The sequence below is a fragment of the Pristis pectinata genome, chromosome 10 (genome assembly GCF_009764475.1).
Source record: "Pristis pectinata isolate sPriPec2 chromosome 10, sPriPec2.1.pri, whole genome shotgun sequence".
Classification (NCBI taxonomy): domain Eukaryota; kingdom Metazoa; phylum Chordata; class Chondrichthyes; order Rhinopristiformes; family Pristidae; genus Pristis; species Pristis pectinata.
In genome coordinates this window covers 82,576,970-82,599,254 of record NC_067414.1, presented here as the reverse complement: position 1 = coordinate 82,599,254, position 22,285 = coordinate 82,576,970, and the positions used below count along the sequence as shown (strand labels likewise).

General features: G+C 43.5%; 1 protein-coding gene across 2 annotated transcripts; it reads left to right on the top strand.

Moving 5' to 3' along the window:
- The first annotated feature begins 3,889 nt into the window (after window positions 1-3,889).
- On the top strand, window positions 3,890-19,947 carry bend3 (BEN domain containing 3). 2 transcript variants are annotated; one of them, XM_052025216.1, is made up of 4 exons: window positions 3,890-4,055; window positions 6,328-6,437; window positions 13,892-14,097; window positions 15,530-19,947. In XM_052025216.1, exons 2-4 carry the CDS (start codon window positions 6,335-6,337, stop codon window positions 17,771-17,773), a joined length of 2,553 nt encoding a protein of 850 aa, XP_051881176.1. In that variant the 5' UTR covers window positions 3,890-4,055; window positions 6,328-6,334; the 3' UTR covers window positions 17,774-19,947. The 2 variants fall into 2 exon arrangements, with proteins under 2 accessions (XP_051881176.1, XP_051881178.1); XM_052025218.1 differs by lacking the exons at window positions 3,890-4,055; window positions 6,328-6,437 and having other exon boundaries at window positions 13,915-14,097; window positions 15,508-19,937.
- The last annotated feature ends 2,338 nt before the right edge of the window (window positions 19,948-22,285 follow it).

Below are 22,285 nucleotides of genomic sequence, written 5' to 3'. Positions count from 1 at the left end.
TGGTTACCCAAAAATTGCAGTAATAGGATGGGATTGTAGATCAATATTCAATACAGTTGAAATAATATTAAAAATGTCTTTCCAATATTTTTCCAAAAGAGGACAGGACCAAAACATATGTGTCAGGGAGGCCACCTCCGAATCACATCTGTCGCATATAGGGTTTATATGGTGATAAAAACGGGCTAACTTGTCCTTCGACATATGGGTCCTGTGGACCACCTTAAACTGTATCAAAGAGTGTCTAGCACACATTGGAGATGTATTAACTAATTGGAGAATCTTCTTCCATGTCTCTGTAGGTAAGAGTATCTGGAGTTCTCTTTCCCATTCATTCTTAATTTTATCAAGTGTCTCTAGATGTATTTTCATAATAAGATCATAAATTATTGCTATCAAGACCTTCTAATAAGGATTAAAACCTAAGATTTTTCCCATAATTTTAGTTTTATATAGTAAAATATATATACCGGCAGGTACGGTAGCATAGTGGTTAGCATAATGCTTTACAGCGCCAGAGACCCGGGTTCAAATCCGACCACTGTCTGTAAGGAGTTTGTACATGCTCTCTGTGTCTGTGTGGGTTTGCTCCGGGTGCTCCGGTTTCCTCCCACATTCCAAAGACGTACAGGTTAGGAAGTTATGGGCATGCTATGTTGGCGCCGGAAGCGTGGCGACACTTGTAGGCTGCCCCCCAAAATCACTATGCAAAAGATGTATTTCACTGTGTGTTTCAATGTACATGTGACTAATAAAGATCTTATCTTATTGGAAAAGAAGGTAAAGTGACTTTTTAAAAGTTTCTAATCTGTAAATATCAAAAAAAAATGTGATCTAGGCAAATTGTATTTATTAGGCAACTGTTCAAGGACATGAAACATGTTATCAATGAATAAATCACAAAAACATGTTATTCCTTTCATTTTCCATAAAGAAAAAGCTAAGTCAATTCTAGATGGTTGAAAGAAAAAATTAGATTGGATAGGACTTGATAAAATGAATTTATTCAATCCAAAAAATTTACGAAATTGAAACTATATTCATATTGTGTGTTTAACCATTGGGTTAATCATTTGTTTACTCGATTTAGTAAGTGCAAAAGGGAGTGAGGCTCCTAAAACAGAAGCTAATGAAAATCCTTGCACTGATTCATACTCAAGATGCACCCATCGAGGACATTGAATTACATCTAAATCTTGTGCCCAGAAAATTAAGTATCTAATATTAATTGCCCAATAGTAAAATCTAAAGTTAGGCAAAGCCATACCACCATCCTTTTTTAATTTTTGTAAATATTTCTTACTTAACCTTGGATTTTTATTCTGCCATATATATGAAAGAATTTTAGAAGCAATAGAATCGAAAAAGGATTTCAAAATGAAAGTTGGAACCGCCTGAAATAAATACAAAAATTTTGGTAAAATATTCATCTTAACCGCATTAATTCGACCAATCAATGATAGAGTCAATGGGGACCATTTAGTAAACAATTGTTTAACACGATCAATTCACACAAGATCACAAGACAAGGGAGCAGAAGTAGGCTATTTGGCCCACCTTGTCTGCTCCAAAGAAAGGAAAGGGAAAAAGAAAAAGAGAAATGAGAAATGGGGGAATGTCCATGAATGTGCAAAAAAAATTAAAGGTAAAAAGTTAAGGACTTATGCATGCAATATTCACACTCCCTGTCTCATCTAAAAAAGTATTAGGAAAAGAGATTATGTTAGTTTGATGACAGTCATCAGAGCCAAACTGTCAGCTGAACAAGTTGCACATTGACAAATGCATCAATTGTCATTTGTACAGTGATTTAACAAGATAATGAGACAGATGATCATGTTGTGGTTGAGAAAGACTTCACATTGCAATAACCAATGCTTGTGATGAAGGCTTGTAAAGATGGTGGTGTTGGCTGTTTTGCTCATTACAATTGTTTACTGCCTGGTATAGAACTAGCTATATGGACCAGTGACATTTTGTGATTCCATTTCTTCTTTGATATTCAGGCAAATAACAATTTCAATTTCAAAATACCTCTATAAATAATTTGCTCAATTAATTGTTGATGTTGCTCAACTGATGGGCAGAAAACATAATTGTAGATGTAGCACTTCACATGCACTTTGACCAAAGTGAAATTTGAGGTCGGCAATGGCAGAAATATATATATAAAATACTGTACATTTCTTACAGATTTGTGAGCTGTATGCTGTAAGAAAAGTGATCAGCCATTTACAGCTGTTCATTATCTTAAGGCAGGCAAATTAATGCTGTGGATAATTTCCTGTGACTGCAAATAAAGTTAAATTTATTTATTTTTCTATCCATTCACCTCCCCACCCAGCTGTCCCCACTCTTGTGCAAGCAGTGACTGAACCAGAAATACAATTCAATGAATGCCTGCTTCTTGGCTTCATACCCAAATGAGCATTGAACATCTGTGGTCCTAAAGCATTAAGTGCAAGAGGTTATTTACACTACTGAGGACATCGCAGTTCAAAAGAACCCTGTCCTTATCATATGTTCTAAAGTTCCAGCAAAGGCCATCACATTGATTAGAAACATCAGTGCTGTGTTATTCTCCATACCCTTGTCCCATCTCCTTCTTTAACTATGAAATTAAAAGATTCATACTTGATCTGAATTTCCCCTTTCATACTTGTGGAATTAAAGCATTTGTACTCTGATTGATTTCCCCCTCTATATAAATGCAATTAAAACAATCATAGTCTACTTCAATTCCATGTTCTTTTCCCATGCAATATAAACATTCATACCCTGCTTAATTCCCCTCCTCCTTCCTTATCCATGGAAATAGGCATATCCTGTCTGAATTGCCTCCTCCATCTCCATGGAATTGTGACATTCATATCCTGGTTCTTGGCTCATGGAATGCCTGCTATCCATATTTCTCCAGATAGTAATCAGACCTCCCTGTTTAGCATGGCCTACATTGAATTTTCCACGTAAATCACTGCCCTTTATACATAAAAGCTACGGTCTTAATTTGTTCATGTTACTAGATTTGATGAAAAAAATTGTGCACTTGAAACATTCTGAATTAAAATAACTTATTTTACGACAAAGTGCCTGCAGCTTATATTTTGAACTCTGTGGTCTGTGTCCAACTCCATGTCTGTCCAACATCATTTTTCTTCCCCTTTTCCAAACTCCCTTTTCTTTGTGCTTCTTTTCTCATACTTCTCTCACTCCCCTCGTACTTCTCTTCCTACTTCATCTCTCTTGTGTCACCCGTTTATTCCGATCTATTTTCTCGATCACCTCATGTTTTGACGTACCCTCTTTTCCTTCTTTGTTCCCTTTCCCTCCCTCCTCCTCCCTGACGTCTTGTCTTTCTTTCTTCCTTCCCCTCCTCCTAATTTTTTTTTCCTTTCTGCCCTCACATTTTTCTCCATTACAAACTTCCTTCCTTGCCCTGTGCCCTCAGCTCCTTGTCCTCTCGTTTTGTTTCTCCGTCATCTCCACCCAGCTGCATTTCTCCCTTGTTTCCTTCCTTCCCCCTTTCCTATCCTGGCTTTGCTGTTCCTTTCTTCCCTTTACTCGCGTGCTTCTTCCACTCCTTCATCACACACTCCCTCTCTTGTTTCATCTCTGCTCTCCTTCTCACACTCCCCCTTTCCCATTTCGTCTCTTCCCTTTTTCTCTCCCACGTTCTCCCTGCCTGCCTTCCCTTTTCCTCTCGCATTTCTCCTCTCCCACTCCTTCGTTTCTCCCTTCCTTCCTCTCCCCCATCTCACTACCTCGTGTTTTTCCCCTCCCTCCCTCCCCACCACCTGTCACCCCCTCCCACTTCTCCTCTCTCTCGTGGATTATCCTGTTCGCCCCCTCCCTCCCTCCCCTCCTGGCTGCGGAAATGACACAAAGTCACGTCACGGAGCGGACACCCGGAGAAAAAAACACGGGCCGCCGGCCGCAGAGAGAGAGAGAGAGAGAGAGAGGGGAGGGGGGAGCAGCGCCGCGCCGTGCGAGAGCCGAGCGGAGCGGGCTCAGGTAGCGCAGCCACTGACACGGGTAGATGCGGCGGAGCAGAGCAGGTAAGCGGCGCGGACCAGCAGAGAGCGTGCTCTTTAATGCAGGATAAAGCAGCTTGGCTGCTGTTTGGAGCGGAGGCAAGACGTGGTGTGCCGGGACAGGTTTCTCGGCAATCAAGGACAAGTCCCCGGGAGGGTCATGGCGCCACGCATTACGTGTCCAGACCCGCTGCGGCGTGTTGTTTGCTGACGGGATTTGCCTCTCTTTTTCCCGCGCCCCCAGTAAGTTTGCAGGAACCTTACGGAGTCTGTAACGATGTGCGGTCCCTCCGGGTGCACGGCCCGTGGAGTGAGCGCAGTGGGGAGGAGCGGGGAGAGTCCTCGCTCTCCCTCTCTGTGGGCGTCTGGTGTGGAGGCACGGCAGCGCCTCCGCAGCACACCCGGCCTCGGCCCTGCTCGAAGGCACATGGCAAACCCACTCAGCTCCTCCTCCTGAGATCCACAGCGGTCTCAATTGCGACCTGACGAGACGTCGGCGAGCGCCCGCCCCCGTCTCTGCACATCGTCCACACCAGTAATTGTGATTAGCGAAAGGCGCACAACACACGAAAGGTCACACACAGCGAGTGTCTTCTTAAAGCCCGTTTCTACACGCTTGGGAGCAGAAATGTCCCTCGTTACTTTGTGCAAATAGAGAAAAGGGAAAGTGAAATGATTTTCTCCAAAAGAAAAATAAGTTAGCATAATAGAGACACGAGAGACTGCAGATGTTGGAATCTGGAGCGAAAAAAAGAGCTGATGGAGACAGTTCCTCAAGCGGTTTTGTTTTTTTGCTCCAGATTCCAGCATCTTTGAGTCTGTGCTGGAGGAACTGAGCCGGTCAGGTAGCATCTGTGGTGGGAAATGGGCAGTTGACGTTTTGGGCTGAGACCCTTCACCTGGACTGATGAGGTTAGCGTGATGCTCCGAGATAAGTCTGGAAAATGGAAATAACTGGAACATCTTACTTAGAGTTACCATGCATTCTGAACCAAGCAATAGCATTCTTGGAGACCAAGTGTAGTTCACGGAGCGTGCTGTTACGCTCATTCGCGTGATTTGCTGTAATGAAATATTACAGCCACCGTCTGGGTTGTTTGAGAAATCCTCAAGGATGTCAGTTGACTGCAGGGGGGCTTTGCACAGTCCAGAACGATCACAAAGTGTCCACTGATGACATGGCCAGTCAAATACAGGCAGTTGAGCACTTGGATCCATGTCAAAAAACAACTGGGTGGCTGATGGCAGATGTCAGTCCTTCTGACCTCATTATCAAGTCCTTAATAGTGCCGGCCACCCATGAGCTTGGTGTGTGTGTGGAAAAAAAATCTACAGTGGTGCACATTAATCTACAGTTCAAAACAGGGACAAGGGTTTCAATGCATCTGCCAGTGAGAAGTTTCTAACATGGCTTGACATTTGCTGCCACATTTTGCATCGGAACTCAGTTAAGGGTAACAGTAAGGTAGGCTGGGTGTGGATTAGGCTTCAGTAACCATCCATGGCTCAGTCTCTTCTTAGCATTGGCTTGGTGGAGGTGAGTGTCCTATTGTTGCTAGTGTTGGGTTGCAGGCAGCATATAGTCAGCCACTTTTGCAGTGTTGTCTGTCGGGGGTTTTTTCCAGCTTAGAGACAATTGCAGCAGATGTCGTCTCTTTAGGCATGCTTTCTAGACTGGTAAGTAGTGTATAGGTTTAACAAAGTCTGAGCTAGAACAGGTTGAGGTAACCCATTCTTATGTTCTCATCCACTTTTATCCTGAACCATTTGACACAGAGTAATAGTCCAATGATGCCAGTAAAACTGTGAATATTTTGTTTCCACACTATGTTTTGTATTGCACTGTCAAGGAAAATGGCATGTTTCAAATTTCTTTGGAAATCATTTTCAATGAATGCAGTTAGTGCAAACACCTGGCCACCATGCTTCCATCTTTAGCCAGCTTGGTCAACATTTAAGATGTTATTTGCTGTTGAGCTGAGCACTCTGGGATCTTGAAATGCATAGAAAGCAGTGATTAGTGAGCAGTACTTTTATACCCATTGACATACTTTTTTCTCAGATGCTTTTAATTCATTTTGGTGGATTAAATGTTGTTCAAGAAAGGGTCAGCTTAATCCCTGGGCTAAGTTACCCGATGAATGAGTTATCCTCAGGAAACTAATGTCTAAAGAGTTTATGTGTGGAAAAAATTATAGCTTTGTTAGTTGTTAATCTGCAAAGCTTTATTGGCTAGTTTCACACACATTTAATATGGTATTTATTTGTCCTTTAACCGTAGAATTCTTTATTATAGGTAGACAATGAACATTACAGAAAAGAATGAAGAGCCTGGATTCAGAGCACCATTCAGAGGTCTAAACCCTTCAGTCAATAAGGATGAAGAGTTGGGAAAAGGAGAGCTTGGTAAATTCCTTTACACTTATCTTTTTTTTTGGTGGGGGGAATAATGACCTTCTTGATGTAATGGGACTCATGCCAAACAAGGGCATAAAGAAAATACAGATTTGCAGACTTTTTCATTGAGAGAGACTCAGCAAAGTGTGAAGAAGGATTATGAGGCAGAAACTTGAATGGCTTTATTTTCAGACTCCATTCACTTTTAAGAGCTCTTGGTAACTTACGCAGTTTGTTTAGTGTTTCTTTGTACTAAATGGCTATCCAGTGCCTGCCAGATTGACCAATGTTGTGACAAAAAAGCAGCCCATAATTATAAAACTTGTGATCAGCAGATGGAATTACAACTATGTTGCAGACAAAATACACTTTTGCACATCTTCAATCCTGGCAGCAAGCTATATTTGTATAAATGTGATGTGCAAAGTCTAGACTAAAGACAAAATCCTTGAAATTGAGTAAAATAACTCAAGACAGTTTTACATGATGTAAATGACATTGAATTTTCTCCAATACTACAACTCCCTTGATCTGGGTAACTGACTTGATTTGGATGTAAAAGAATGTATTTTCTTTATAGCCATATGATAAATCTTTCATTGTGAAAGAGAAGCTTACACAGTGTCATTAATGTTTTCCTTCATTTCCCCCAGATAGCATTATCTCATTCAACACCTGTTTCATGATTGCCAATAGCCATTCTTGACTATGCAGGTGCTCCTCATACTTGTTGGTACTTGAGAATTGGCATTATAGTTGCTTTCTCAATGAACAACATCATTTACTCCTCTCTTCACTCCTCATTAATTAGGAATTCTTTGGGTCTGACCAGCAGTCTCCAGTAATTTGTGAAAATACGGGCTCCAGAGATTTGCATGTGAACCCTAAGTCTGAAATCCTTCTGATCTCATTATTGCTCTTTGATTCACAAGAAGAAAGGTATCTCCTTGACTGCTCTATTGCCTGCTTAGAACCTTCCTGCTTTTAAACATGCAATCAACAATCACCTAGAACACATGGAGGCAGGAGCAACAAAGATATCACTCCAGCTGCTTTGAATTGGTATTTGAAGTGTCAGGGTATTGAATGAAATACCAAATATTAGTATGAATGAAAAATTTTGTGTTTCAGTGTCCAGATAAATCCATTATATTTAAATTATTTGGCTCACTATATAGGATTGCTTCAGACTTGGTCACATTTTATGACTGTTTAAAATACCTAAAATGGACTTTAATGGAACAGAATGTGCAGACACAACAAACGATCTGCTGGAAGAACTCAGTGGGTCAAGTATCTTTCCGTTGCTACAGATTCCAGCATCCGCAGTCTCTTGTGTCTCCATTGTATGCTTGACCCGCTGAGTTCTTCCAGCGGATTGCTTGTTGCTCCTGATTCCAGCATCTGCAGTCTCTTGTTCTAGAATGCGCAGACAATCAGCGGGCAATATCTTCATACATGGCAGGTCAGGCAGCATCTGTGGAATGAGGAACATAGTTAATGTTTCAGGTTGAAGACTCTTTGTCAGAACTTTGTCATTGTTCTGGCAGTGGGAATCAGACCTGAAATGTTAACTCTGTTTCTCTCCACAGATGCCGCTTAACTTGCTGAGTGTTTGCAGAATTTTCTATTTTTATTTCAGATTTCCAGCATCTGCAGTTTTGTTTTATTTTCAATATTTGCAGACATTTATTGCTGGCAATTAATACCAAATCTCTTCCCTATAATCTCTTGGATATAAAGTTTCCGATATATGACAGAATTCATCCAAAGGGGGATTCAAATATTAGCAACTTCTCTGGGAAGGGTTGGAATTGCTGCTTCGGATATCTGTATTTGAGAGCTGTGGGGTCCAGTTCATGAGGTTCATAATAGACATGCTTGGGAATTCTCTGGATTTGACCCCAGACCATAAGAGTGCTACATTAATAGAAGTTGTTTCTGGAGCCTGTGGCCTGCTGGGCCTCAGCTCAGCTAATGCAGAATTTCCTAAGCATGTGTCCCACAGCCCTCTCCCAAATGTATAATGTTGCAGTCGTGCGTACAATTCTGGTAACAAAGTCAATGTGTGTTCCTGTCTGTCGTGTTTGGAAATTGGGATACTGAATTTACAGCATGCTGTCAATTCTCTGATGTACTCTTGAAACAGATTCCCTGCCAGAACTGTGTGCTCAGGAAATGACTGTCACAACCTAGAGTCAGCTAACCTGGTGTAGTGTCTGGAAGTTTGAGTACAAAAAAGGATTATCAAATAGATGAATGAGAAGAGTATATTTTAGTCTCTGCTCAGCTTCAGGATTCCCAGCCCAGCCTTAACCTAAAGCTGGAAGTGGAAGGTGCCGTTTTACATAGTGTGCAGTCCAAAACCTGTTGAAAGGCAAAAAAAACACATAAAGTACTGGAGATGCTCAGCAACTTGAGTAGCATCTGTGGAGACAGAAACAGAGTTAATATTTCGGGTCAACCAGAAGAATCATCTGATTGCATCAGTCCATTTTTATATGTTAGCAATAGTGTTTTTTTTTGTGATGGTGTAGATATTATCTCATTTTATACCATTCAAAAGATTTGATATCTTTGACTCTACTCTGGTGATTCTCCATCTTTGCAACATCCTGGACTTGGACTGACAATGCAAAAAAAAAATTGCATGGCCAGATTCCGCTCTAACTCCATTTACGTTTGCAGATAATACCACCTTAGTAGGTTGTATCTCAAATAACGATGAGTCGGAGTACAGGAAGGAGATAGAGAACTTAGTGACATTGTGTCATGACAACAACCTTTCCCTCAGTGTCAGCAAAACAAAAGAGCTGGTCATTGACTTCAGGAAGGTGGACGGTGCACATGCTCCTGTCTACATCAATGGTGCAGACGTTGAGAGGGTTCAGAACTTCACGTTCCTAAGAGAGAACATCACCAATAGCCTATCCTAGTCCATCCACGTAGACGCCATGGCCAAGAAAGCTCACCAGTGCCTGTACTTCCTCAGGAGGCTAAAGAAATTTGGTATGTCTCTGTCAACCCTCACCAATTTTTATCGATGCACCATAGAAAGCATCACAACTTGGTATGGCAACTGCTCTGCCCGTGACCACAAGAAACTGCAGAGTGTTGAGGACACAGCTCAGCACATAACGGAAACCAGTCTTCCCTCCATGGACTCTGTCTATACTTCTCACTGACTCAGTTAAGCAGCCAACAAAATCAAAGGCCTCACCCACCCTGGACATTCTCTCTTCTCCCCTCTCCCTTAAGGCAGAAAATGCAAAAGCCTGGAAGCACATACCACCAGGATCAAGGACAGCTTCTATACCACTGTTACAAGACTATTGAATGGTTCCCTAGTACGATAAGATGGACTCTTGACCTCACAATCTACCTCGTTATGACCTTGCACCTTACTGTCTACTTGCAATGCACTCCTCCGTAGCTGTATATTCTGCATTCTGTTACTGTTTTCCCTTGTACTACCTCAATGCACTGTGTAATGAATTGATCTGTATGAAAGGTATGCAAGACAAGTTTTTCACTGAACCTGGGTACATGTGACAATAATAAATCAATTCCATTTCCAATTCCAACATTGTCCATGCTGGCTTTAACACTGCCTACACTTTGCCAGGTTTACATCTTATGGTTCCAGATGTGGTGCACTTCTTTCCTTGGTCCATGTGTACACCTTCAACAGAAGACGGTCACATTTCACATATCTGCTAAGGTGATAACACCTACCTTTTCTACAGCCACTGTACATGCTGTTTAGACTGTCTCACCGAGCTGCAAACACATCTTGGATGACTAAGTGTTTCCTTCAACACATCACAAAACTAAGCATGTATGGCTTCTGTCATAAATTCTACACAGCATCTTGCACCCAAACACTTCAATCTCCCTTTCACCTGGACCATCTCTATTCTTTCTGCTCTCGGCTCCCTCCCCCATCTCTCCTTCCCTCCTGCTTTCTCTCCCTCCCTCTCCCCTTCTCTCTCTGCCTCTCCCCTCCCTTTCAGTCTCTCCCCTCCACCTTCTCAACTCTCCTCCATCTCTCCTCTCCCTCCATCACCAGCTTTCTCTTTTCCCTCTCCCTCTTCTCGCCCTTCTCGCTCTCCCTCCCCTCTATCTCTCCCTCCCCCTCTATCTTGCTCTCCCTCCCCTGTATCTCTCTCCGTCCCCCCATCTCGCTCTCCCTCCCCCCATCTCTCTCCCTCCCCTCTATATCTCTCTCTCCTATCCTTATCTTCCTCCTCTATTTCCCTCCCCTCCCTCTCTCTCTCTACTCCCCCCTTCTCTCTCCATTCCTCCCTCCCTCCCTCTTGACTCCTCTTCCCTTCCTCTCTCTCCTTTTCACATGCCACCCTATCAGTCTGTCTCTCTCACCTTCCCCCTCTTCCTCACCATACTCTGTCAGGGACCTTTGCATCCTTACCTGACCCTTAGTTGAAGTACACATCCCAGCCACCCTCATGACTGGCTGTTTCAGATTTTGCAACATATCATTTTTTTGTCACCTTTCGACTCCATATTCTACTGCCAGTATTTTGAATTCTCTACATCCTGCCCCTTATCCTCTCTCTGAACACCACTGAAAGTTCTTGTATATATTGCTCTTCAAGCCCTCAGGGCTTATGCTCCTGATGTGGAGTCACTTGTGTGGGAAGAAATTTTAGCTGCCACCTCTGCAACTTTCATTACCTCAGTGTGCTCTCTGTACTTGCGATTCTGATATCCTTTGACCTGAGAACAAACTAGAGAAACAGCACTTCATATTCCGCCTGGGTAGTCTACAACCCAATGGCATAAACACTGAATTCTCCAATTTCAGGTAACCTGCTCCCCCTCTGCCCCTTTTCTCTCTCCTCATGATCTACCCAGCTCCTCCCGCACACACCCAACCACCCCCCCAGCCCCCAATCATCCTACTTCTTTCCCCTCCATCTGCCCATCACCTTCCACTAAGTCCTCTCTCCCCACTGTTCCCTGACTGCCCACCCCAACTCCCTTATCTTGTTCCATGCTCCACTTTCCTATCAGATTCTATCATCTGCAGCCCTTTGTTACCTCCACATATCACCTCCCAGCCGCTGTCGCTATTCCCACTCTTCCATCCTCCATCTGCCTATCATCTCTCCTCAACCAGATCTACCTGTCGCTTGCCAGCTCTAGCCCCAGCCCTTCATTTCTTTATACTGGCTGTCTCCCCTCTACTCTTTCAGTCCAGATGAAGGGTCTCGACCTGAAAAGTCGACTGCCAGTTTCCCTCCACAGATGCTGCCTGACCTGCTGAGCTCCTCAAGCAGTTTGTTTGTTGCTCCAGATTCCAACATCTGGAGTCTCTTGTGTCTCCTGGCATAACTTTGCATCCTCTGCTCCACATTTAGCCTCAGCCTTGAGAGTTCTCATTTCCTTTTTCAAGACCTTTTCTGTTTTGCTCACTTTGAATAAACCTCAAAACCGATGTTACCAATGGATGCTAATCATTGCCGTTCTCCCTGAGTTGGTGGTTGCTTGCAATTGTCTATAGGGAGGTCTTTATGGCTATTCAGGTACCCTCCAGTTCCTTCCCGCTGAGTTCCTCCAGCTCCTTTAGGTGTTGTTTCAGGTTTCCAGCATCTGCAGTCTCTTTGTGTCTCCATCCACATGCACATTCTTGGAGTAACAACAGCAATAGAGGTTATTTTTCCAGGCCTACTTTCTGTTTTAGTCCTTTGCCTATTTAGATGTTTTTCATATATTGAGCAGGATCTTGCGTGGAATGGGCTACCGGAAATGGTGGTGGAGGCTGATACGATAGGGTCTTTCAAGAGTCTGTTAGATAGGTACATGGAGCTGAGTAAAATAGAGGGCTAGGGGTAAGCCTAGTAATTTCTAGGGTAGGGACATGTTTGGCACAGCTTTGTGGGCCAAAGGGTCTGAATTGTGCTGTAGTTGTTCTGTGTTCTATCTTCATCCATGGGGGTAACATTACCTACTTGCATTTACCAGCTAGCACCACTGATTGCTGCCAGGAGCAGGAGTTCTGCCAATCCCTACCTTTAGAACAAAATAATAGCAGCCACATTGCCATCCCAACCACGATCAGCTAACTCGGCACAGGCAGTGATGTAAATTCTTCCCACCCTGCGTGGTTCCCCACCACCATATGTGGGTTATTCAATTGTCAGGGTTGCCCTCCCACCTGTCAATGACTTCTAAAATCTGAAATCACGCTTGCATTCTGGAGTCAGTGAGAGATACAGCACAGAAACAGGCCCTTCAGCCTACCAAGTCCGTGCCAACATTCAAGCATCCAGTTGCACTCATCCTACCCTAATTCCCATGTTCCATAAACTCCCTCCAGATTCTACCACTCATCTGCACATTAGGGACAGGTTACAGTGGCCAATCAACCTCCCAGCCTGCGCGTTTTTGAGATGTGGGAGGAAACTGGAGCACCCCCGAGGAAACTCACGCAGTCACAGGGAGAATGTGCAAACTCCACACGCAGTGCCGGAGTCTGGGTTGCTGGAGCTGTGAGGCAGTGGCTCTACTAGCCATGCCACTGTGCTGACCATTGGCAGATCCCTCCCCAGAGTTCAATATCCACTTTTAGGCTGTCAAGAAACAAACTAGTCCTAGCCTCTGCACACAAAGTGATTTGGAGAGCGCTGGGGAGAGGGAGTTTCTCACCATTAAAAGCATTACATATAACCAGCTTGATTAAAAGCAAGGGCAATCTCAAGAGTGCCTGCAGGATTAATGCTCCTGAGTCCAGTCTGAAATATTCAGTTTGAACATGGAAATCTTCTGAAGATTTTGAACTGGATGATTGTAACCCATATCAGACCTGCCTCCATCTCTTGTATCCAAAACTGTCTGCAGATCAGCACTCCTTATCATTTTTACACCCTTAAGTTACTTACTAAACTGAATTTGAATAAAATTTATTCTTTTAAAAGCAATCATTGCTTTCCTGTCACCCCTAAAAGATATAACTATCAATTGTCAAAATTTGGAAATATCTGCTATTTTTGGATGTCCTCAGCTTTAGAGTCATAGTCATAGAGTAATACAACACAGAAACAGGCCCTTTGGCCCAACTCATCCATGCCAAACAAGGTGCCCATCTAGGCTCGTCCCATTTGCTTGTGTTTGGCCCATATCCCTCTAAACCTTTTGTATCCATGTACTTGTCCAAATGTCTTTTAAATGTTGTTATTGTTCCTGCCTCAACCACTTCCTCTGGCAGCTTGTTCCATGTATGCACCAGACTCTGCATGAAATAGTTGCCCCTTGGGTCCCTTTTAAATCTATCCCCTCGCACCTTAAACCTATAAAGGTCACCTTCAATTTTCTTCATAGGAAAGAATCAGAGCAAAATAAAGTCTGAATTCAACAATGAATACAACTGAGAAATCAATGGATGTTATTATTGCATTGTCAGAAGATAAAGTGATACTTTCTGTCCTTCTCTCCTATTGCAGTGGCAAAAGTCAATATTGATGTGGTCAAGACAGAAGTAAATGTGAAAGATGATGATGATATGGGTGATTTTAGCCCAGACAGAGCTGCAGAGACCAGCAGTATACAAGGCATAGCAAAACGGAAACATATGCAGAATGGTTTTAGTGAGGTGACCACAGAACATGAAAACCCCATCATCTTCAAAAGGAGAAGAGTTAACTGTGAGGTAAATATCTTCCACCCCTATAATGTATTTTAACTATAATGTCTTTTAGACTTGATTTAAAATAATGCCTTGATGTTCTTTAATATAAAGAAACATAATATTTACCTGATCCACATGTAATTATATTTTAGTGTACTTTAACGAGCTCACTGGAGGTTTTGGAGTAGTGATATACCGCAGTGTGCTCTGTTATAACACAAGTTTTAATGCAGACTTCGCTCAGTTCTTCATTATTTTGCTTTGCCACCATTGACTGGGTACGTGCACCCCTACAGACTGGACAAGTCAGCTTTGATTTTCACAGGTGACTGTTGCTGTGCAATACAGTTCATATTTCATATTTTCTCACGACATAGGCGTGATGGGCCATTTGACCCATCAAGTTTCTGTTGGCTCTCAGAGGATTTCTGTTTCCCCACTGACTTTTTTCTAACGTGTTCTTTTGCACATGCCTTTATTTAACCAACCAGCTCATCTTTGAGACAGGGAAGGAAACCGGAGCACCGTGCAGAAACCCAAGCAGTCACAGGGAGAACATGCAAACTGCACACAGATAGTGCCCAAGGTCAGGATCTGACCCGGGTCACTGAGGTTGTCAGACAACTGTAGTATCACCATAGAGAAACTTGAATTTAGATTCCCAGATGTTTCTACTGTGGGATTCAAACTCTTGTCCCTCACCCAGAATTCAGGCTGTGAGTCCAGTAATTTAACCATTTTGCCACCATTCGTATTCTAATTTCAGTTCAGGTGCCCTCCCTGTTGTCCTTGGGCCATACATCAACATACAGTATGGCTTAAGGAGGCAAGGGGAGATTAGAGGGAGCACTTTTTTTCAAACATAATTGCAAATACTTTTGCAGAATCCCATTTCTTACTATATGGAACTTTTCCTGTTCTCAACCTTTGTTGGTCAAGTTTTGCACTTGAAAGTAGAGGGAAGGTTTCTGTACTGTGCCTCAATCTGAAGTGTCCGCTGCTTAGCTATTTCATTCCAGTGAAATAAATACAAGACATACTGGAAATACTCAGCAGGTCAGGCAGCATCTGTGAAAAGAGAAACAGAGTTAACATTTAGGTCTGAGACTGTCCATCAGAACTGATTTTCATTCCAGAAAATGCTGAATATTGGGATAGAGTTTTTTTCCTCATTGTGATTTTTAATTGGATTATTCAATGGGATAGAAATTTATATGCCCTGTAGCCGCAGAAGGGGTGCAGATCATGTATCAGTACGAGAGCCTACATCCAGTCTATCAAACTGTGCATTTGGACTTATTTAAAGAAAATGTGGGATAGTAACATATGAAAAGATTTGCTCTTCATATGTGTAGCAGAAACAATGGTGTGTGTTTTCTGGTGGGTAGTTAAATTTACTTGCCGTCTCTCATTCTGCAATGTTCAATGAAGCTTTTTCACTTTGTTTTCCAAGGATATGTTTGCAAGTTTGAGGGGCACAAACTCTGTAGTGTCTTCCCAGAGATTCCTGGAAGGTGCAAGCAAAATCAAGGACACCAGTTCAGCTCTGCTGATGGAAAATGAAGACACTCTACAGGCCAGACACTCATTCAGGAAGCCCTTGTACAGCATCACACATAAAATATCAGACCGGCGAAACGTACAAACTATGGACCAGCACGTGTCAGTTGAGGCTTCAGACAGATCTTACCTCAACAGTCTCTTACAGCAACGAAACCTTACTGATGCTCACAAGAATTATTCTTGTAACCTATCGGCCCATGTTGCCGAAAGTGACTCAACCCTCTACTCCTTAATCCACAAAATGTTTTTCACACTCAACACTTTGAACTCCACCATGACCCAACTGCACAGCAAGATTGACTTGCTGTCGTTAGAGGTGAGCAGAATTAAAAAGCACGTGAACCCTGGTGAATCAGTGGTGGAGTTCTTGCCACCTGCAGAGTACCAACTCAACAACGCTGAGCTGAAGCAGGTACTAGACCAGAGCTCCTCCCCTGGAGACTTTGCCTGTCGCTTACTCGTGCAGCTCTTTCCTGAGCTCTTCACCGAAGATGAGGTCAATAGGGGTTGCAATGTCTGCAGGTTCACGTCTGAGAAGAAACTGGACACCCTTCACCTCCAGCTCATCAGAAACTATGTTGATGTCTGTTATCCATCGGCCAGGAATGGGAACATCTGGCAGGTAGAATGCCTGCCGCAAATAAGTGACTTTTTCAACAGGTTTTGGGCACAGAGGGAAATGGAGAGTAGTCAGCAGAATGCCAAGGTGATCAACTTTTATCAGGCAGACCATGGCTTGGAGCAGCCCCAGCCTAACTGCTACATCGATGACAACGCACAAGATGAAGGATTGTCCATGGACTCCTCCAGCAGCATAAGCTCAGACTTGGTTTTGGAACCACAGGAAGTAAGCGAGTACCTGGAGGAAGCTTCATCTCCTGGAGAGTTTGCCATCTTGCTGGTCCATCGATTTTTCCCGGAGCTTTTTGACGCAAGAAGTTTGGCGTCACAGTCCAGCTGTTATGGCTCGTCCGAGAAGCAGGCGCTTGATCCACAGAGGATGCAGGTTATTCGGAAGTACACGGAAATCTACTTTCCTGATGTGCAAGACGACGAGGTCTGGTTGCATCAGATCGTCCGTAAGCTGGACGAAGAGCTGGCAAGCGTCCACTCTGATGGGAGTGAGTCCGATGTCTATAGAAACGAAAGCCGCTGCTCCTCCAACGTCTCCATGGTCGGAAGCAGTGAGAGCTTCGACTTTGACAAATCCACACAGAAGTTAAAGAAAGTCTGGCTGAAGCCTGTCGATTTTAACAGCCTTGTGATACCCCCTCCAGACTTTGACGTACCTTGCCCAGAGCACATGCTCGACAAGCACCAGTTAAAAAACATCTACGAGAACAGCCTGTCCATTGGAAATTTCGCCTCCCGCTTGTTGGTGAGGCTGTTCCCCGAGCTCTTCACACCAGAGAACCTGAGGAAGCAGTACAATTGCAGTGGCTCCCTCGGCAAGAAGCAGCTGGACCCGGTACGGATAAAACTCATTCGGCACTATGTGCAGTTGATGTATCCCAGAGCCAAGTGCGACAAGGCATGGAACCAAGAGTTCGTATCGAAGCTGGATGAGAGGTGCCGGCGAAGAGACACCGAGCAAAGGCGCGTTTACCAGCAGCAAAGAAAGAAGTCCATCATCAGCAATGAAAAGGAGGAGCCAGCAGTTTCAGCAGTCCAGCCAGAGCAAGTCAGAAAGGAAGCAGTGCAGACAACGCCAGAGAGAACAGAACGGTACAACAGAAATTTTTGCAAAGTGGCACTCAATGAACTGAACATCCCTCCTATTGATTTCCCAGTATCAAATAAATATCTACTCTCCACTAAAGATTTAAAGGAAATAGTGCAGGACAGTCTGTCAGTTGGGAACTTTGCTGCCCGACTTCTTGTCAGGATCTTCCCAGAGCTGTTTACATCTGAAAATCTCAGACTACAGTACAACCATTCAGGTGCATGTAACAAGAAGCAGCTGGATCCAGTCCGCTTGAGGCTTATTCGGCATTATGTGGAAGCAGTTTACCCTCGGGCCAAGAGTGATCAAGTTTGGCACCTGGAGTGCATACCGAGCATCGATGAGAGATGCAGGCGGCCAGACAGGAGGAAGTCCAAGATTATGGGGAAGTCCAAGGATAAGAAAAGTTAAACATACTCTCAGCCGTCCTTAGAGATATCAAATTGGGTTTTTAAGGAGGTTTACCACAAAATAGTGACTCATTTGTAAAGTTTACCACAGGCGCAGATAAGCTAAAAATATTTTTTAAAACTTCAAAAGAACCGTAAGTGCCAGCTCAACAGAGAACACACACTTGGAGTTTCCACCTCCTTGATTATTTTGCGTACATTTCATTTCTTTTCAGTGTGGAGTACTGAGTTATTTCAAAGAATGCACCATCTCTTTTCTGTTGGTGCCACCCAGAGCAAAATCATAAACTAAAGATAATCTGTCTTCACACTTGATTCGGTCACGGGGGACAAGATTTCTGCTCTGCCCATCCCAGTGTGGAGTTAACCTCTCAACGAGGACTGTGGTGTTTCTGTTAAACTCCATTGGGGAAGGGATCAGCTATTGGGAAAATTAGTGAGGTGGTGCCTTTGAGGATCCATGGAAACAGTTCCCAGCAAGATGTTATGAGGGGAGTTGAGGTTTTGACATGCTTTTGAGGTGTTGAGGAGTTGTGTACTGTGTTCATTATTTTGCCATTTCATTTTTGAAGTCTGCTTTCAGATCTATGCAGGAAAGATGGATTGAAACTTATTCCTGACTTGGGAGTAGGGCCTGCTGGGAAAAAGCTGTGCTCGGCCCTCTGCCCTGCCGACTGAGCAGGCCTTGCCCTGCAGAGAAGTGGGGACCAGGGACTTGCACAGCCCACCTATCAAAGCATACTGCTTAAGACATCCAGAAACAAAAAATCTGTAGCTAGTCAACTGGACACGGAGTACAGTACTGTGCTCCTGCCTTGGCTGCTGTCTGCACCGGGAATAACAGCTGTTATGGCTTCTGTTACCATGGTGCAGGATTTTTTTTTATACTGTATCTTTCCTTGGACAAGGAGTGATGTGATATGCCAGTGTGTGTTTGTAGATTCTTGTTTCTGTGGCAATGAGGAGCAAGTGTGAAAAGCTGGTCTGGGAATGCTTGTTTCTGTGGAAATTAAAGCAACTAGTGGAGGCATTGCTCGTTTCCATGGAGACAACAGTACGTGAGGCCTGTGAAAGCTGCTTGTTTCCACAGAGACTGTGGTGAATATAAGAGGCTTGACCTTCCTCCCCACCCCCCACCCCTTTCTCCCCAGTGAATCATAAAACTGAAAACCTGGTACTTGATAAGCCAATCACAATTCTCCCAGAGGCTGTGGAGTGAAATGGTGATGAAATCCATGTTAATATCCCACCTTTTTACCCCAAGACATCACAAACGTGAGCAGCAGTCTCGTGGATCTTCCAACCTGGCTGATGACACCTATTGCCTCACGGTGGTCATCAGCCCAATCATGGTCAAAGAACATGTATTGCTCAGATGGAGGCAATTTGCCATGCCACGTTTGTGCTGTCCGAAGTAAGGTTAATGAGACTTCCCAGCCCCCAGACGAGGCCATGGGAAGTCTCATTGTCTTTACTTCAGAGCAGTGGCCACTGAGGTTTTCTCCCTCTTCCAGGCAGTGGGGTCCAGATCATCACCATCCTCTGGATTTAAAAGAAAAAGCCTCAGCTCCTCTTATTATATTCTTTTGCTCACTGTTATTGAAAAATGGTACCTACTATGCTGTAAAGAAAAAAATTTGAGAAGGAAACTGCTAATTTCTGAGATACTTGAATGTTTCCCAGTTGACACTCATTGGGTTTGTACTAATTGTTTACTGAGAAGAAACATAGTAAATAACTAAATATACAAAAAGTATTGTATACCAAAGCTACGAGTAATAAACCAGCATCCTTGAGACTAGTTTGTAGATTTTTGTACTGAAGGAATGCAATTTTAGTGCTTTTAAAGAGACTTGTAATCTGAATGTTTCTTTTTAGTTTATGCATTTGACTGTCAAACCCAGCACAAGTTTTATAATTTGATTATCACTTGACTCTTGGATATACTATATATTGTTTTGGTATATTTGTGTATGTCACTTATCTATAATCAACTCATGAAGACAATGTTTTAAATAGACTAATTGTCAACAAAAAATATGTATTGAAAATGGGTAAGTTTATTTGTGCATTTCCTCTTGGAACTGTGAACATATTGTAGCCAAAACCCTCTGTGGTTGTCTCAGTATGAAAGTACAATACATGCAACTTGATTTTCCTTTATAAAAAATGATTAAATACTTAATTATTTACTGTCATTGGAAATATTGCTGATAACACTTCTTGAAATTTGTATGGTAGACTTGGATTTTTGTATTATTTTAGGTAAAACATGGACACACCCCATCAACTTACCTCACTAGAATTCTTCAATGCTTTCTTCCCAAAACTGTGTCCAAGTGTCTGTTGAACCTTTATAGCTGAGATCTTTCAGTGATCCTTGATAATATTGTCAAAAAATACCATCCTTTTGGGTTCACTGATGCTGATCATCTTGACCTTTCATTCTTAACTTCCTGATTAAAATATGCCTTGGTATTTGAGGACGTATGATGAAGAATTTGATTGGTCAGTTTTAACTTCCTTGTAAATGGTTAAAATTTCAATTGTATCATCCCAAAATTTTGTAGTTTTCAAAAAAAATGAAGCAAAATTCTGGAGTCCAGGAAGTAGATAGAATGGTGACTGTCAGTGGAGGGAAAAGGAAAAAGAAAACGAACAGGCAGACAGAGCAGAGGACCCCGGAGGCTGTTCCCCTCAATAACAGGTTTTCCGCTTTGGAAGCTGTTGAGGGAGATGACCTGCCGGGGCCTAGCAGTAGTAGCCAGGTCTGTGGCACTGGGACCGGTCCTGCTGCTCAGAAGGGAAGGGAGGAGAAGAGGAAGGCAGTAGTGATAGGGGACTCGATAGTCAGGGAAACAGATAGGAGGTTCTGTGGCAGTGAGCATGAATCCCAGATGGTTTGTTGCCTCCCAGGTGCCAGGGTCCGGGATGTCACTGATCGGGTCCACAGGATTCTAGAGCAGGAGGGAGAACAGCCAGAAGTCGTGGTCCATGTTGGTACCAACGACATAGGTGGGAAGAGGGATGAGGTCCTGAAAAGTGAGTTTAGCGAGCTAGGTAGCAGGCTGAAGGACAGGACCTCGAGGGTAGCGATCTCAGGATTGCTGCCAGTGCCACGTGATGGTGAAGGTAGGAATAGGAGGAGATGGCAGATAAATGTGTGGCTGAGAAGTTGGTGCAGGAGGGAGGGTTTAAGATTTTTGGATCATTGGGATCTCTTCTGGGGAAGGTGGGACCTGTACAGAGAGGACGGGTTACACCCGAACCAGAAGGGGACCAATATCCTTGCGGCCAGGTTTGCTAGGGTGGTTCAGGAGGGCTTAAACTAGATTGTGAGGGGGAAGGGAACCGGAGGAGTAGGTCAGAGGAAGAAGGGGATGGGGAAAAGTCAGATCTGACAGGTAGGCTTTGAGGGAGGAGAAGCAGAGTACAGGCTACAAAAGTAGTAAGGTGGATGGGCTAAAGTGCATTTACTTGAATGCGAGAAGCATCAGGAATAAGGGAGATGAACTGAGAGCTTGGATAAGTACATGGGACTATGATATTGTGGCTATTATAGAGACGTGGCTGACATCGGGGCAGGAATGGATATTGAATATTTCTGGTTTTCAGTGTTTTAAAAGGGATAGGGAGCGGGGGAGAAGAGGAGGAGGGGTGGCGATACTGGTCAGGGACACTGTTACAGCTGCAGAAAGGGTAGGTAATGTAGAAGGATCCTCTCTAGAATCAATATGAGTGGCAGGAACAAGAAAGGGGCAGTTACCCTCCTGGGATTATTCTATAGGCCCCCCGGTAGCAGTAGGGATACTGAGGAGCAGATTGGGAGGCAGTTTTTAGAGAGATGCAAAAATTACAGGGTTATTATAATGGGAGACTTCAACTATCCAAATATTGATTGGCACCTACTTAGTGCCAAAGGTTTAGACGGGGCGGAGTTTGTTAAGTGTGTCCAGGACAGATTCCTGACACAGTATGTTGACAGGCCGACTAGAAGGAATGCCATATTAGATCTAGTTTTAGGTAATGAACCGGGTCAGGTTACAGATCTATCGGTGGGTGAGCATTTGGGGGACAGTGACCATTGCTTCATAACCTTTAGAATTGTCATGGACCGGGATAGGAGCAAAGAGGACGGGAAGATATTTAATTGGGGAAAAGTGAATTATGAGGCTATAAGGTGAGAACTTTGGAGTGTAAATTGGGATGACATTTTTGAAGGGAAATGTACTATGGAGATGTGGTCGATGTTCAGGGATCTTTTGCAGCATGTTAGGGATAAATTTGTCCCGGTGAGGCAGAGAAGGAATGGTAGGGTGAAGGAACCGTGGGTGAGGAGAGAGGTGGAACAACTAGTTAGGAAGAAGAAGGCAGCATACATAAGGTGTAAGCAGCAAGGATTAGACAGGGCTTGTGAGGAATATAGAGTAGCAAGGAAGGAACTTAAGAAAGGGCTGAGGAGAGCGAGAAGGGTACGTGAAAAAGCTTTGGCGAGTAGGGTTAAGGAGAATCC

Excerpts from the sequence above, each read along its gene's own strand:
- bend3 (XM_052025216.1), top strand. The coding sequence starts at position 6,335 with ATGAACATTACAGAAAAGAATGAAGAGCCTGGATTCAGAGCACCATTC. Across the intron at positions 6,438-13,891 it reads GTTGGGAAAAGGAGAGCTTG|TGGCAAAAGTCAATATTGAT; the intron begins GTAAATTCCTTT and ends CTCCTATTGCAG. Across the intron at positions 14,098-15,529 it reads GGAGAAGAGTTAACTGTGAG|GATATGTTTGCAAGTTTGAG; the intron begins GTAAATATCTTC and ends TTGTTTTCCAAG.